The following is a 13,989-nucleotide window of genomic DNA, read 5'->3' as shown; positions in this document are numbered from 1 at the left end:
ATCAGGTTTTAATTTTTGTGAAGAAAAAGCAAACACTCATTAGCTATCAATGCTACCTTATTTGATTAACTAGAAGACAAGAAGCATCAAAAAGGCGTTTGTAACAATAGCGCACATTAGGTTTTAAGACTAATTCTCTTTATGCTATCTAGTCTTCTGCATGTAAGAGGATTAGAGGAGAAGACTAGAATTCCATTTGAGGCAGTTGATCCGAGTAGTTGAGATAACTTCTGAGCAGATTTGCTCTTTGAGCCTGTCTACAAAGCTATTTTTAACCCTCAAGTGCTTTGGGCTGTGGAAATTCTGGAATGCAAGTGGACTATTTAAAGTGTAACCAGTGGTACTGGCAAGAAAGAAGGGTACTATGATTATTCACACATATTAACAAGTATACTTTAAGAAGTTTTGGTAAATAACCAGCTCCCATGATTAGATTTTAATAAGTAAAAACTGAGGCAATTATTTAGATAGTCCCAAATACAATTTATCTAAATTGACTGAGGTATTTTACATTCCTCCCCCCAAAACAATGCATGTGTTTAAATTATCATGATCATTCACCATTAATTTTGAAATTAGATATACAGAAAACGTCCAGCATGCTTTGGAAGGAGAGCACAAGACAGTGCATCGTTCTGCAATATTTTAGAAATAATAAATGTGTACCAAGGATTCAATACAAACTTTGAAGACTTAAAAAACAATAAAGGGGATTCAATTTAACAAGAACCAGATTGAAATAGTAGAAGATAGTGCCTTTGAACAAATGTCCAAAAACAAACAGAAAAAACTAGTCATCTACAGAAGAAACTAAAGGGTAGTTCAATAACACTGATCTGGTGGATAAGTTCTGCCGGTCATCCAGACTGTGATGGCCAGTTGGTCTCCTTTTTTTACCAGCTAGAAAAAGCAGCAGTACATTCCAACTATAGCATGAGAATTAATTTGCTGAACACTTTCTTTACAGCAAAGTCTTAAATACTGATTTGGGTGATGGGGCAGCTCCACCCTCAAGCTTGCTTTTAAAATGTACATTTTTTTTCCTGTTAAGTGTAGTTTAATTCATTTCATGTCTAGCAGTTGAGAAGTGATTGATTTTTCATGATCCTTTCTAGATCTGTAATTCTTGAAATTGCTTAAAGATAAGTGGTATTACTCTAGTATTACTAAATATCTTTTGGTTAAATTGAGAGATTTTTACTAAAAGATCTTTTTAAAAAATCAGTTCTAGTTCTAATAAAAACTGTACCACTTAAATTTTTTAAAAATGTAGATACCTATGTTTCTTTTCTCAAAAATAATATTTCATCATTAAACTTTTTTTCTGAAATTAGGAAGGATCAGTTCACTATAATTCTAGAAGGCTCCTATTTTTCCTTTGACATAGGAATTTTAATCCTTACTCTAGCTTCTCAAAATATATCATCTTTTTATGAACTTACTCTTTTTTTTTTACACAAAAGCATTTAATTTCTTTTTGGAATAAAATCTAGACAACAATTCACATATATTTTTGGGTATTTCAAAATATGAAAATACCTAACATACAAAATAAAGACAGAATTTTAAAGGCTGTGAGAGAAAAGAATGAACTTACTCTAAACATTTCTGAAATGTCTCTTTTTAAAAAGAAATACCAACTTTGAAGTAATAAAATGATTTTATGAAATTTTTCAGGTTTTATTTAAATTGTGTCTACTAGAATAAACTTGTCCTAGTCAATTTAGGTTTGAATCTTAGTTTTCTGCAGAATCTTTAGTTTCTGAAAACTTCAACCACCAACCAAAACAAAAACAGGTTATAGAAATAGGTACTGGGAAGAGAAAATTTTATAAATAAGCTATTCATAAGCTATTTTTGTTGGTCTTTTGGGGTTTTGTTGTTTTTGACAATCATAAAGAACTAAGTTCTAAATGACATTTGATAATTTCATCTTTGAAATTAATAGTTTGATCAGTTATTATGCCTACTGCATTAAAGCAGTATACTTTCATTATAAGTTAATATTTTAAAACATCTAATACTGTCCTGACGTAATCTGCAAGATCTTTGGCATTCATTTTATTGGTTGGTTTTTGTAAGATTTGTTCCCTCTTTTTTTAACATAGTAAAAATAATAACTACATTGTATATGGACTATTTATTGAGAACCATTATGAGCAATATACTTGGTGGCAGAGAATATTCTAGAGTAGCCTCAGAAGAATTCAGATAATAAAGCAATGTGTAAATAGATAAAATATGTATATGCATGGGTTAGAAATTGAGATACTTTTTAAAGTAGCCATATTTTGCAGTTGAAAATTGATATTCAAAATGTATATTGAAATGTCACTAATAATTTTTCTAATACCATGTCCCAGATATGATGTGTTCCCAGATCATATCTTAGTTACAATTCCCTCTGTTTTTTTTTTTTTTTTTTTTTTTCTGTTGTTGTTGTAGTTGTTGTTCTTTATTTTGTTTTCTGGCTGTTCTCAATTACTAAGGTAATTAGAGTAATTATATAAAGGTAACTATGAAAGGCTCATATGTCTTCAGGGATTAAAAACTACTAGGTAAAATCATTTTTAAATATATATGTGCTATTGAGATGATTATAAAACAACTTGGGTCACTTTTAAATCATTTATCTAAATGAGTAAATGAGCCTATTTATAATGTTTCATGTCTTCTTATACTGCACTTTTCTAAAAAACCAACTAGGTGGTCACACGTTCAGAAGGAAGAGTTCATACACTTACCCTGAGGGATGTCAAGTTAGAAGATGCTGGTGAAGTCCAACTAACAGCAAAAGATTTTAAAACTCAAGCCAACCTCTTTGTTAAAGGTAATAATTATAAGGCTTATTTTTAAATCTACCTATACTGCAGGAGGCTTGAAAATAATGCCAACTCTCAATTATCTGTATATCATGGATCATTAACATATGCAAAAGTCTTTTTATCTTTTAGCCTAACAAAGTACTTCACAGACTACTTTTTTTAAAATGTCAAAATTGACTAGTGTAACTTGGCATGATGGGGTACACCTCTAATCCCACTTATTTGGGAGGCTGAAGCAGAAGGATTGCAAATTCAAGACCAATCTCAGTAACTTACTTAGCTAGACCCTTTCTGAAAAAAATTAAAAGTGCTGGAGATGTGCTTCAGTGGTAAAGTGTTCATGTGTGATGCCCTGGCTCCAATCCCCAGTACCATAAGAGAATAAAAATATAAAAAAGAAAAGAAAAAAATTGGATTGCCTAGGTTTTGCTACCTGTGTTTATCCCTAATTTTTAATTGCACACATTTGAGTTAAAAAAAAAAAAGCAGCTGGAGGAAAAAATATCATCAAACTAGGTATCCATTGCTTAATAAGCCAAGAGTTGGCTATTATTTCCTTGATGTTACTTTTTTAAAAATGATTTTCCTCTGTGTTATAAATAATGATAAGACATCATTATTGGAGGAAAACATTTGAGTGTAATCAAAACTTATAAATGAACAAACAGCACAGAAAAAGCCCTGGAGATGCCAGAGGAAAGTTGAGGAGGTACTAAAACTCTTGGAGAAGAAAGGGGAAATTCTCTGGCTAATAAGTATGATTCTTTCAGAACCCCCAGTTGAATTCACTAAACCTCTTGAGGACCAGACGGTCGAAGAGGAAGCCACTGCAGTACTGGAGTGTGAAGTATCCAGAGAAAATGCTAAGGTGAAATGGTTCAAAAATGGAACAGAAATCCTCAAAAATAAGAAGTATGAAATTGTGGCTGATGGCAGGGTCAGAAAACTTATTATACACGGCTGTACTCCAGAGGATATCAAAACATACACTTGTGATGCTAAGGATTTTAAGACTTCCTGTAACCTGAATGTCGTGCGTAAGTATTCTTACACAGGATTTGTCATTTGCAAAATCTTTGTCACAGCAACAGCAACAACAACAAAAACACTTTTGCATGCCCTTCTTGGTTTGATCCCATTTCTTGGCAATTTATAATGTTGATACTGACCTAATCTGATCCTTTATGTGTTTTTTTTAAGTCTGTATGCTGTATCTGCTCTGATAAGGACAATCGATCCCTTTTTACTATACTGCTTTCCTCTCAGAGCAGATTCGCTCTTTAAACCTGCTGTATGAATACCCAATATGGCTGAGGCCAAAGTGAATGCAAAAGAAAGTAGAGACACTCTGATTTTAAGAAAGTGAAAGTGATTTCCATATAGAAGGAAACTGAATTTTCAGCATGGGGAATAAATGGATATGAGCATGAAATTTCAGTTTAAATAGAAGCACGTTTGGGATTACTATAATGTGATGAAACCCATTTACATAATTCAATCTCAGAATAAGAATGAATGAGAAGCCAGGCTCGAGGTTGCTCATTTGTAATCCCAGTGGCTCGGGAGGCTGAGGAAGAAGGATTGCAAGTTCAAAGCCAACATCAGCAAAAGTGAGGTGCTGAGCACTCAGTGAGACCCTGTCTCTAAATAAAATATAAAATAGGGCTGGGGATGTGGCTCAGTGGTCAAGTGCCCCTGAGTTCAATCCCTGGTAACCCCCCAAGGGAAAAAACAAACAAACAAAAAGAATGGATGAGAAGATGGAGCATATCTTTGATTCTTTGGATGAAGAATTCTAGCATTACTTCTTCCCCTGGTGAAAAATAGCATCTTTACATTTCTCAGTACATATTTTTGCGCAGTCTTTGTTTAGTTTAATTGCATCTTGTCTGTCAACAGGTACAACCTAGTGTCTTTGGTTGTGCTTCGTGCATCTTCTATTGTGCTATTCTTTTTATTTCATGGTTGCTCCGCTTTAGCTTAAGTCAGAGTAGCTTCTTGGGTTTCCTTCTTCCTCTTGTCATCTACCTCCACTCCAAGAAGGCCCAGCTGCATTGGCCTATCTTCAAGCCCATCAGCCAACATTTGTCCCAGGATCTCTCTGATCAAGAAGGGTCATCTCAGAAAGGACTCACAAGGAGATCTTAAAGGAGGAAGGGCAAGGAGGCAGCTGTCCACCCCATACAGCAGTTGAATGACTTCTGGAGATAAATGAAACAACAGATAGAAAATGACAAATCACTCTCCCATATACAACACACTGTTCATCATACCAATAGATTTTTTTGCCTGACTTATATGTGACATCTTTGCAACCAAGTTTAAAAAAAAAAGCTGGATGTAAGGGATTTCAGTTACTCATGCGTCTTAGCTGATCACAGTGCTTCAAGCTGTATTACCACTGAATTCTACTAATTTCTCAAAAAGTATGCTGTTACCTTAAATAAGAAAACATTTCTTTTCTACTGGTATTTTCTTTGACAAGCAATATCTTTCAATTCTGGCATATTATCAATGAAGATTTTTTTCAGTTATCATTCAAAAGAATGGACATATAGTATGATACATAATCTTATGTAAACTACAGAGATATAGAAAAAGCAAAGCATCATGTCTGAAAGGCAACTCCAACTGATTTCAAAGTTAGTTGTAGTAACTTATTAAGATGCAAAGACCTTACCAAAGGCTTTTTTTTAAATACATACCATAGTAATGTCAAATAAATTTCCAGAAACCTTGTTTTTAATTGTGATGACGTTCTTTTACAGCTCCTCATGTGGAATTCCTAAGACCACTCACTGATCTTCAAGTTAAAGAAAAAGAAATGGCTCGGTTTGAGTGTGAAATTTCCCGAGAAAATGCTAAGGTATATGATTATACCTGTTATCCTGTATTGTCAAATAACATGTTTACTTTTGGTCTAGCCAAAATGGAAAAATAAATTAGTCAAACTTTCTCTGACCACCACTTTACTTTTAAAGATTATTCTCATATGAAATACATACTTAATTGTTCTCTTTTTAGTATTGTTCATTTACTATTGCTTGAAAAACATTGGACACAAAATCAAGAGATTTAAAGATTATTATCTGGGATCATACAGAACTGCTGTTTTCTTAGATCAAAAACAATCCAATATCAGCAATTTCATGTCGCAACTAAGTGCTTCTTCTTGCCATTAACTACCAAAACAAGATCCTTTGAGTCTCAGTTTACACATCAAAGGAATTGGTCTGTGTTATGTCCAAGGCCCTCTACTATATGATTCCATTATTTTTAATAACTGATAACAGTATCATAGAAACTCACTTCACAGTAATTAATAACATTTTTCTTGTTTTTTATATTTATCTCTACCACCTTAATCCTTTGTTATATGATAAAGTCATGTTGGTTGCTTTCAGAAAAATTTAAGATCATAGTTCCTCTTAACAACACCCATGTGAAGGAACAGCATGAAAACTGATTTTTTTTAAAAAATCTATCTTAAATACAGGTCCAGTGGTTTAAAGATGGTGCTGAAATTAAAAAGGGCAAAAAATATGACATCATATCTAAGGGAGCAGTGCGTATTCTTGTCATCAATAAATGTCTGTTAAATGATGAGGCAGAATATTCCTGTGAAGTAAGGACAGCAAGAACTTCAGGCATGCTGACAGTCCTAGGTAAGAGGGAGGGCTGTCTACTGAAAATCTACAGTTAAGAAAACATAATTTCCAGTGGAGCTCAATCTTTTTTTATACTATCTTGCAGAAGAAGAAGCTGTCTTTACAAAAAATCTTGCCAACATTGAAGTTAATGAAAACAGACACAATAAAGCTGGTTTGTGAAGTCTCCAAGCCTGGAGCAGAAGTGATCTGGTACAAAGGGGATGAAGAGATCATTGAAACAGGAAGATATGAAATACTTGCTGATGGAAGGAAGAGAATTCTGGTCATTCAGAATGCTCACCTTGAGGATGCCGGTGATTACAACTGTCGCCTCCCAAGTTCTCGAACTGATGGCAAAGTCAAAGTACACGGTAGGAAGATTACAGTGCATAATATTGCATAGCATCTATTTTCAACAATTCATACTTGTTACATTTAAGGTACAAATACATGGGTTTTAATATCTTGCAACTTTGTCTTTCTAGAACTTGCTGCTGAATTTATCTCAAAGCCTCAAAATCTTGAAATACTTGAAGGAGAAAAGGCTGAATTTGTCTGCACTATATCAAAGGAAAGCTTTGAAGTTCAGTGGAAGAGGGATGATAAGACACTTGAGCCTGGAGATAAATATGACATTATTGCTGACGGCAAAAAGAGGATCCTCGTTGTCAAAGATGCCACACTACAAGATATGGGCACCTACGTGGTCATGGTTGGGGCTGCCCGAGCAGCAGCTCACTTGACAGTAATTGGTAAGTCCGTTGTTGAACTTTGTGTCTGTTTGCATTTGAATGGTCCTCCGTCCTACTATAAGTTCTTATTGGTTGTTTCCAGAAAAACTCAGGATCATAGTTCCTCTAAAAGACACTCGTGTGAAGGAACAACAAGAAGTTGTCTTCAACTGTGAAGTCAATACTGAAGGTGCCAAAGCCAAATGGTTCAGAAATGAAGAAGCCATATTTGACAGTTCAAAATACATTATTCTCCAAAAAGATCTGGTCTACACCCTCAGAATTAGAGATGCACGGTTAGATGACCAAGCCAACTATAATGTGTCTCTGACCAATCACAGAGGTGAAAATGTTAAAAGTGCAGCCAATTTAATAGTTGAAGGTAAGTGATTCATATAGTATTAGAGATTTTTTCCATCAATTTCTGTTATAGAAAAATAATATCAACATTATTCTTTTCCCTTACAACAGAGGAAGATCTCAGGATTATTGAACCTCTTAAAGATATTGAAACAATGGAGAAGAAATCTGTCACATTCTGGTGCAAGGTTAATCGTCTCAATGTAACACTGAAGTGGACCAAAAATGGAGAAGAAGTGGCTTTTGACAACCGTATATCATACAGAATTGATAAGTACAAGCACTCACTAATCATTAAAGACTGTGGCTTCCCAGATGAAGGTGAATACATTGTCACTGCTGGACAAGATAAATCTGTTGCTGAGCTGCTGATTATAGAAGCCCCGACAGAATTTGTGGAACACTTGGAAGACCAGACAGTCACTGAGTTCGATGATGCTGTCTTCTCCTGCCAGCTCTCCAGAGAGAAAGCAAATGTGAAATGGTACAGAAATGGGAGAGAAATCAAGGAAGGCAAAAAGTATGCAAAAGTCTTCTTATTCTTTATTTTTAGAGCTGTCTATACTCTTTTGACGATTTAGTGATTATTATGCAGGCTAACCAATAATCCAATCTCTTCCTTAGATACAAATTTGAAAAAGATGGTAGTATCCATAGACTCATCATAAAAGACTGTAGGCTGGACGATGAGTGTGAATATGCTTGTGGAGTAGAAGACAGGAAGTCTCGAGCCAGACTTTTTGTGGAAGGTATGTATTAAATAAAACATAATTCTAATATTAGTGACTGATTTTTTAGAACTATTAATCAAAATCAAAATATATTTGTACTTACTTTACATTTACTTTCCAGAAATCCCAGTTGAGATCATCAGGCCTCCTCAAGACATTCTTGAAGCCCCTGGTGCCGATGTTGTCTTTTTTGCTGAGCTCAACAAAGATAAGGTGGAAGTCCAGTGGCTACGAAATAACATGGTTGTTGTCCAGGGTGATAAACACCAGATGATGAGTGAAGGAAAGATACACAGGCTACAGATTTGTGATATTAAGCCCCGTGACCAGGGTGAATACCGATTTATTGCCAAAGACAAAGAAGCCAGAGCTAAACTTGAACTAGCAGGTATGTCTCTTTCTTTTATGCTAAAGTATTCTGACAGATAATATTAAAATATTATCACAGATAATACAGAGATTTCATATTTTACAGTTATTGAATGAAATAATCCTTGAGAGATCCTTTAATTTCTAGTAAGCCTTCTCTACATGTTAACTTCTTTTTTTGTGTTGCACTGCTGGGGGTCATACTAAGGGCTTTGGGCATGCTGGGCAAGTACTGTACCACTGAGCTATATCCCAGCCCCCTATGTTAACTTTTTAATTTCCCTTACTACCAAGTATCCTGAATAAGAGGAAATAGATGGCATTCATCTTTACATGCCAGAACCTTGGGCAGTAGCTGTCACATACTGGCTATTTCTAGAATTGTCTTTCCACTCTGAGAATCTTCCCAGACTTAAAGACAGCCCTATACTCTTTTACTTTCCAACCCCTATATATCTTCTGGATCTGTACTAAAAGCATCCATATAGGTTGTCATTATGTAAAAGCCATTAGGGTATCTCTTGTACATATGAAAAAAAATTTGTCTGATTTATCTTGAACTAAATATGCAGTGCTTTATCAGAAAAATAAAACAGTTCACACCATTCTAAATCCTCTACTATTATTTTTGGTGAAGACTGGGTATTTTATGATTTTATACCATTTTCAACCCTCTGTTCTCTGGAGCCCAATAATTTGGGGGGAAAAATGTTATTGGAACTTTAAGACAGTGTTCTCTAATGTAAAGTTACCATGATGTGCTTGCAAGGCTACGCTGCCAATGTTTGTTTACAAATGCACAGTAGAAAATCTATGCTGTAGTTCAACTGCAGTGCATAACTCAAAAGCATTCACTTGCTATCTTTCTTACCAGCTGCACCTAAAATCAAGACAGCTGATCAAGACCTCGTGGTTGATGCTGGCCAGCCTCTCACAATGGTGGTACCATATGATGCCTACCCCAAAGCAGAAGCTGAGTGGTTTAAGGAAAATGAACCTTTATCTTCAAAAACTGTTGATACTACAGCTGAACAAACTTCTTTCAGAATTTTAGAAGCCAAGAAAGGAGACATGGGAAGGTATAAAATTGTACTTCAGAACAAACATGGAAAAGCAGAAGGATTCATCAACTTACAAGTTATTGGTAAGACCTTGAGTCATTCATATTTGACTGGCACAACACAACCTAAAGGCATGATAACATCCTAAAAATTCTTTTATATATGAATTTCAGATGTTCCTGGGCCAGTACGTAACTTAGAAGTGACAGAAACATTTGATGGTGAAGTGAGTCTCGCTTGGGAAGAACCATTAACTGATGGTGGAAGCAAAATCATAGGTTATGTTGTTGAAAGGCGTGATATTAAGAGAAAGACCTGGGTTCTGGCCACAGACCGTGCAGATAGTTGTGAATTTACTGTCACTGGACTACAAAAAGGAGGAGTTGAGTATCTATTCCGTGTAAGTGCAAGAAACAGAGTTGGCACTGGCGAACCAGTAGAAACAGACAATCCTGTAGAGGCAAGGAGCAAATATGGTAAGAAGTGTTTAAAGTAAAACTGCAAACTAGCTCATTTTTGCTTTTGTCCCCCACACAATCCAAACCAACATGTGCTTCTTCTTTGGTGAAATCCAGATGTTCCAGGCCCTCCTTTGAATGTAACCATCACTGATGTGAATAGATTTGGTGTCTCACTAACATGGGAACCACCAGAATATGATGGAGGTGCTGAGATCACAAACTATGTCATTGAATTAAGGGATAAGACTTCTATAAGGTGGGACACTGCCATGACTGTAAGAGCGGAAGACCTGTCTGCAACTGTCACTGATGTGGTGGAAGGACAGGAGTACAGTTTCCGTGTCAGAGCCCAAAACCGAATTGGAGTTGGAAAACCAAGTGCAGCCACGCCCTTTGTCAAAGTTGCTGATCCAATTGGTAAGCCCATGAAAATGAAATGTATACTCCATTAAATCAAGACATCAGGGCTATCAACTAAAATAATTCAAATTAAAGTTAGTAAAAAGGTAGAACATCAGAGAAATTTGAACAAAATTATAGAAACTTAGACTGTGCCTACTCTTTGTTGAGTGAATTTAGTAAACCTATTATTTTAACAAGGCTGACAGAATTGATCGCATCATCTTCGTCAATTGTGACTAAATTATATATATGCTCCAAATCTTTCTTCCATTCTAGAGAGACCAAGTCCTCCTGTGAATCTAGCTTCCTCAGATCAGACTCAGTCATCAGTGCAGCTCACATGGGAACCTCCTCTGAAAGATGGAGGAAGTCCAATAATAGGTTATATAATTGAGCGATGTGAAGAAGGAAAAGATAATTGGATTCGTTGCAATATGAAACCTGTCCCTGAACTGACTTACAAGGTAAAGAATTTGCATCTAAAAAAAATATTTAGAGGATTGGGGATACAGCTCAGTGTTAGAGTGCTTGCCTACCATGTACTACCACACATAAAAAAATGTATATAATCATGGGCTTAAATGTATATATTTTTAACCAATGTTAATCCATTATTTTAGGTTACTGGATTGCAAAAAGGAAATAAATATTTATATAGAGTATCTGCAGAAAATGAAGCTGGTGTTTCAGATCCATCTGAAATTCTTGGTCCTCTAACAGCTGATGATGCATTTGGTAAATAGATATTTTTAGATTTGGGAATAGCACATAGCTACTTTGGGGTATCAATGACTTATCTATGGTACTAGGAACTCATTAATTTTTCTTTTTGGTAGTTGAACCAACAATGGATTTAAGTGCATTTAAAGATGGTCTGGAAATTATAGTCCCAAATCCTATCAAGATCCTGGTTCCAAGTACAGGCTACCCAAGGCCAACTGCAACCTGGTGTTTTGGAGATAAGGTACTAGAAGCAGGGGACCGTGTGAAAATGAAGACCTTATCTGCCTATGCTGAACTTGTCATTTCTCCAAGTGAGCGTCCAGACAAAGGCATTTATACACTGAAATTAGAAAATCCTGTGAAATCAATCTCTGGGGAAATTGATGTCAATGTAATCAGTAAGTAGCTAATTTTATTATCTAAGATAACATGGCAGTATTAACAAATATTGGTTCAAACCATCAATGATATTTACTTTTTTTTTTTTTAAGCTCGCCCAAGTGCACCCAAAGAACTGAAATTTGGAGACATAACCAGGGATTCAGTACATTTGACTTGGGAACCACCAGAGGATGATGGAGGAAGTCCATTAACTGGATATGTTGTTGAAAAGCGAGAAGTCAGTCGGAAAACATGGACTAAAGTGAGTTTTCAGTAGTGATGCATTAACTCCAGAAAAATATGGAGAAGAAATCCCCCAGAAGACTGGAATGCCACACAAAATTTATATGTGCCACATCTTTTTACCATTACCTCACTGAAAAAATATCAAAAACTTTTTAAAAAATGTATTGATGCTAATTGCTTCCTGAGGGAGTTCAACCAAGGTTTGGTATAACAGTCTCATTTCATGAGCCTTACCAAATTTTTAGCTAGGTTTGTTAAAAAAATAAAACTTACATATTCACTTGGTACCTGATGAGAACCCAATATGCCCCCATTAAGCTATAAGCCATTCTGAGGAAATTAAGTATTACCCTGGTATTCACATTTTTTCTCCAGGATTATCTCAGTTGGTCTCAACTACCATTCTTTTCTTCCTTCATTTATACTAGTAACTACTCTTTATCCTTATTTAAAATCATTTTTATAATAACCAAACTGATAGAATCAACATCTTATTTGCCATCTTGTTAAGGTGTACAAACCATGAAACAGTTTCTCCTTATATTAAGGATCGAATACTGTTATGTATCCAGCTTTGTAATTTTTTCCTAATATGAAATTAATATAAGAATAATCCTTAGCATTCAAAACAACTTCCATTTGTATCCCTTGCTTATGGTAAAAATCTTTGACTTGGGAAAATGGTTTTTGGGAAATAACTAATTAACTGTGTTTCTTTGTCCCAGGTTATGGACTTTGTGACCGATCTAGAATTCACAGTTCCTGATCTGGTTCAAGGAAAAGAATATTTATTCAAAGTCTGTGCTCGTAACAAGTGTGGCCCTGGAGAACCTGCATATGTTGATGAACCTGTAAATATGTCAGCTCCTGCAAGTTAGTACATGCTTCATGATTTCTTACCTAGTCTCATGTTACCTGATTTTTATTTTAGAACTGGAGTTGAAGTTATGGGGAAAAGGAAAGGGGGTTGAATATAAAGATAATAACTTCTTAAGTAGCCTAAGACTGACTCACTCTTTAAAATGTTATAGCGGTGCCTGACCCACCTGAGAATGTTAAATGGAGAGATCGGACAGCCAGGAGCATCTTCCTAACGTGGGATCCACCTAAATATGACGGTGGTTCACGCATCAAAGGATACATAGTTGAGAAGTGTCCACGTGGTTCCGATAAATGGGTCGCCTGTGGAGAACCTGTTGCAGAAACAAAGTAGGTTTCTTAATTACTGGGCACAAGAGTAAATACTTACTTCTACTCACTAAAATGTGTTTTCCTTGAGAAATGTTAAACATTTGTGTTTTTCATTGAGAATTCGGGTGTGCCTGTCTGCTTTTAAAGTGTTGCTGAATATGCCCTCTGCTCAGTTTTTAGTAGTTACAATATCAAAGCAATACAGACTTAATTTTAAAGCTGTTTGTGCCAGTGTTATGAATTTTGGAAAGTCTGTGACAAATGAACAATGGAATAGGTTATCTACAGGACAGTTAAATACTCTATTTTGCTTTCTGACAGAATGGAAGTGACAGGTCTTGAGGAAGGCAAATGGTACTCCTACCGTGTAAAGGCCTTGAACAGGCAAGGCGCTAGCAAGCCAAGCAAACCCACAGATGAAATCCAGGCTGTGGACACACAAGGTATTTATTTCTTATTTTTATCTTATCTATCAGGCCTCTAACTTAAACTTGAACTTGCTAACAGCATAAATAATCTTTTCCATTCAGAGGCCCCAGAAATTTTCCTTGATGTGAAGCTCCTTGCTGGCATTACTGTAAAAGCTGGAACAAAGATTGAACTTCCTGCCACCGTAACTGGAAAACCTGAACCTCAAATAACTTGGACGAAGGCCGATATGCTCCTAAAGCAGGACAAAAGAATCACTATTGAAAATGTTCCTAAGAAATCCACAGTGACTATCATGGACAGTAAGAGAAGTGACACCGGCACATACATCATAGAGGCTGTGAACGTCTGCGGCCGGGCCACTGCTGTGGTGGAAGTGAATGTCTTAGGTAAGGGAGGTTCTTGTTTTTAAAAAAGGACCAACTCTTT

General features: G+C 35.7%; 1 protein-coding gene across 1 annotated transcript in view; it reads left to right on the top strand.

Annotated features, from left to right (window-relative positions):
- The window catches only part of Ttn (titin), a 265,315-nt gene that overhangs the window by 165,189 nt on the left and 86,137 nt on the right, over window positions 1–13,989 (top strand). The window contains 22 exon segments of the mRNA XM_047544703.1: window positions 2,707–2,830; window positions 3,596–3,862; window positions 5,594–5,691; window positions 6,322–6,490; window positions 6,579–6,628; window positions 6,630–6,846; window positions 6,961–7,227; window positions 7,310–7,588; window positions 7,678–8,086; window positions 8,191–8,315; window positions 8,419–8,685; window positions 9,541–9,810; window positions 9,901–10,203; window positions 10,303–10,605; window positions 10,867–11,054; window positions 11,211–11,325; window positions 11,427–11,711; window positions 11,805–11,956; window positions 12,666–12,813; window positions 12,972–13,149; window positions 13,453–13,574; window positions 13,662–13,949. Of these exon segments, the coding sequence (XP_047400659.1) occupies window positions 2,707–2,830; window positions 3,596–3,862; window positions 5,594–5,691; window positions 6,322–6,490; window positions 6,579–6,628; window positions 6,630–6,846; window positions 6,961–7,227; window positions 7,310–7,588; window positions 7,678–8,086; window positions 8,191–8,315; window positions 8,419–8,685; window positions 9,541–9,810; window positions 9,901–10,203; window positions 10,303–10,605; window positions 10,867–11,054; window positions 11,211–11,325; window positions 11,427–11,711; window positions 11,805–11,956; window positions 12,666–12,813; window positions 12,972–13,149; window positions 13,453–13,574; window positions 13,662–13,949 (4,624 nt within the window).

Source organism: Sciurus carolinensis, chromosome 3 (genome assembly GCF_902686445.1).
Source record: "Sciurus carolinensis chromosome 3, mSciCar1.2, whole genome shotgun sequence".
Classification (NCBI taxonomy): domain Eukaryota; kingdom Metazoa; phylum Chordata; class Mammalia; order Rodentia; family Sciuridae; genus Sciurus; species Sciurus carolinensis.
Note: the sequence above shows the minus strand (reverse complement) of the source record. Positions and strands in the feature narration are given on the sequence as shown.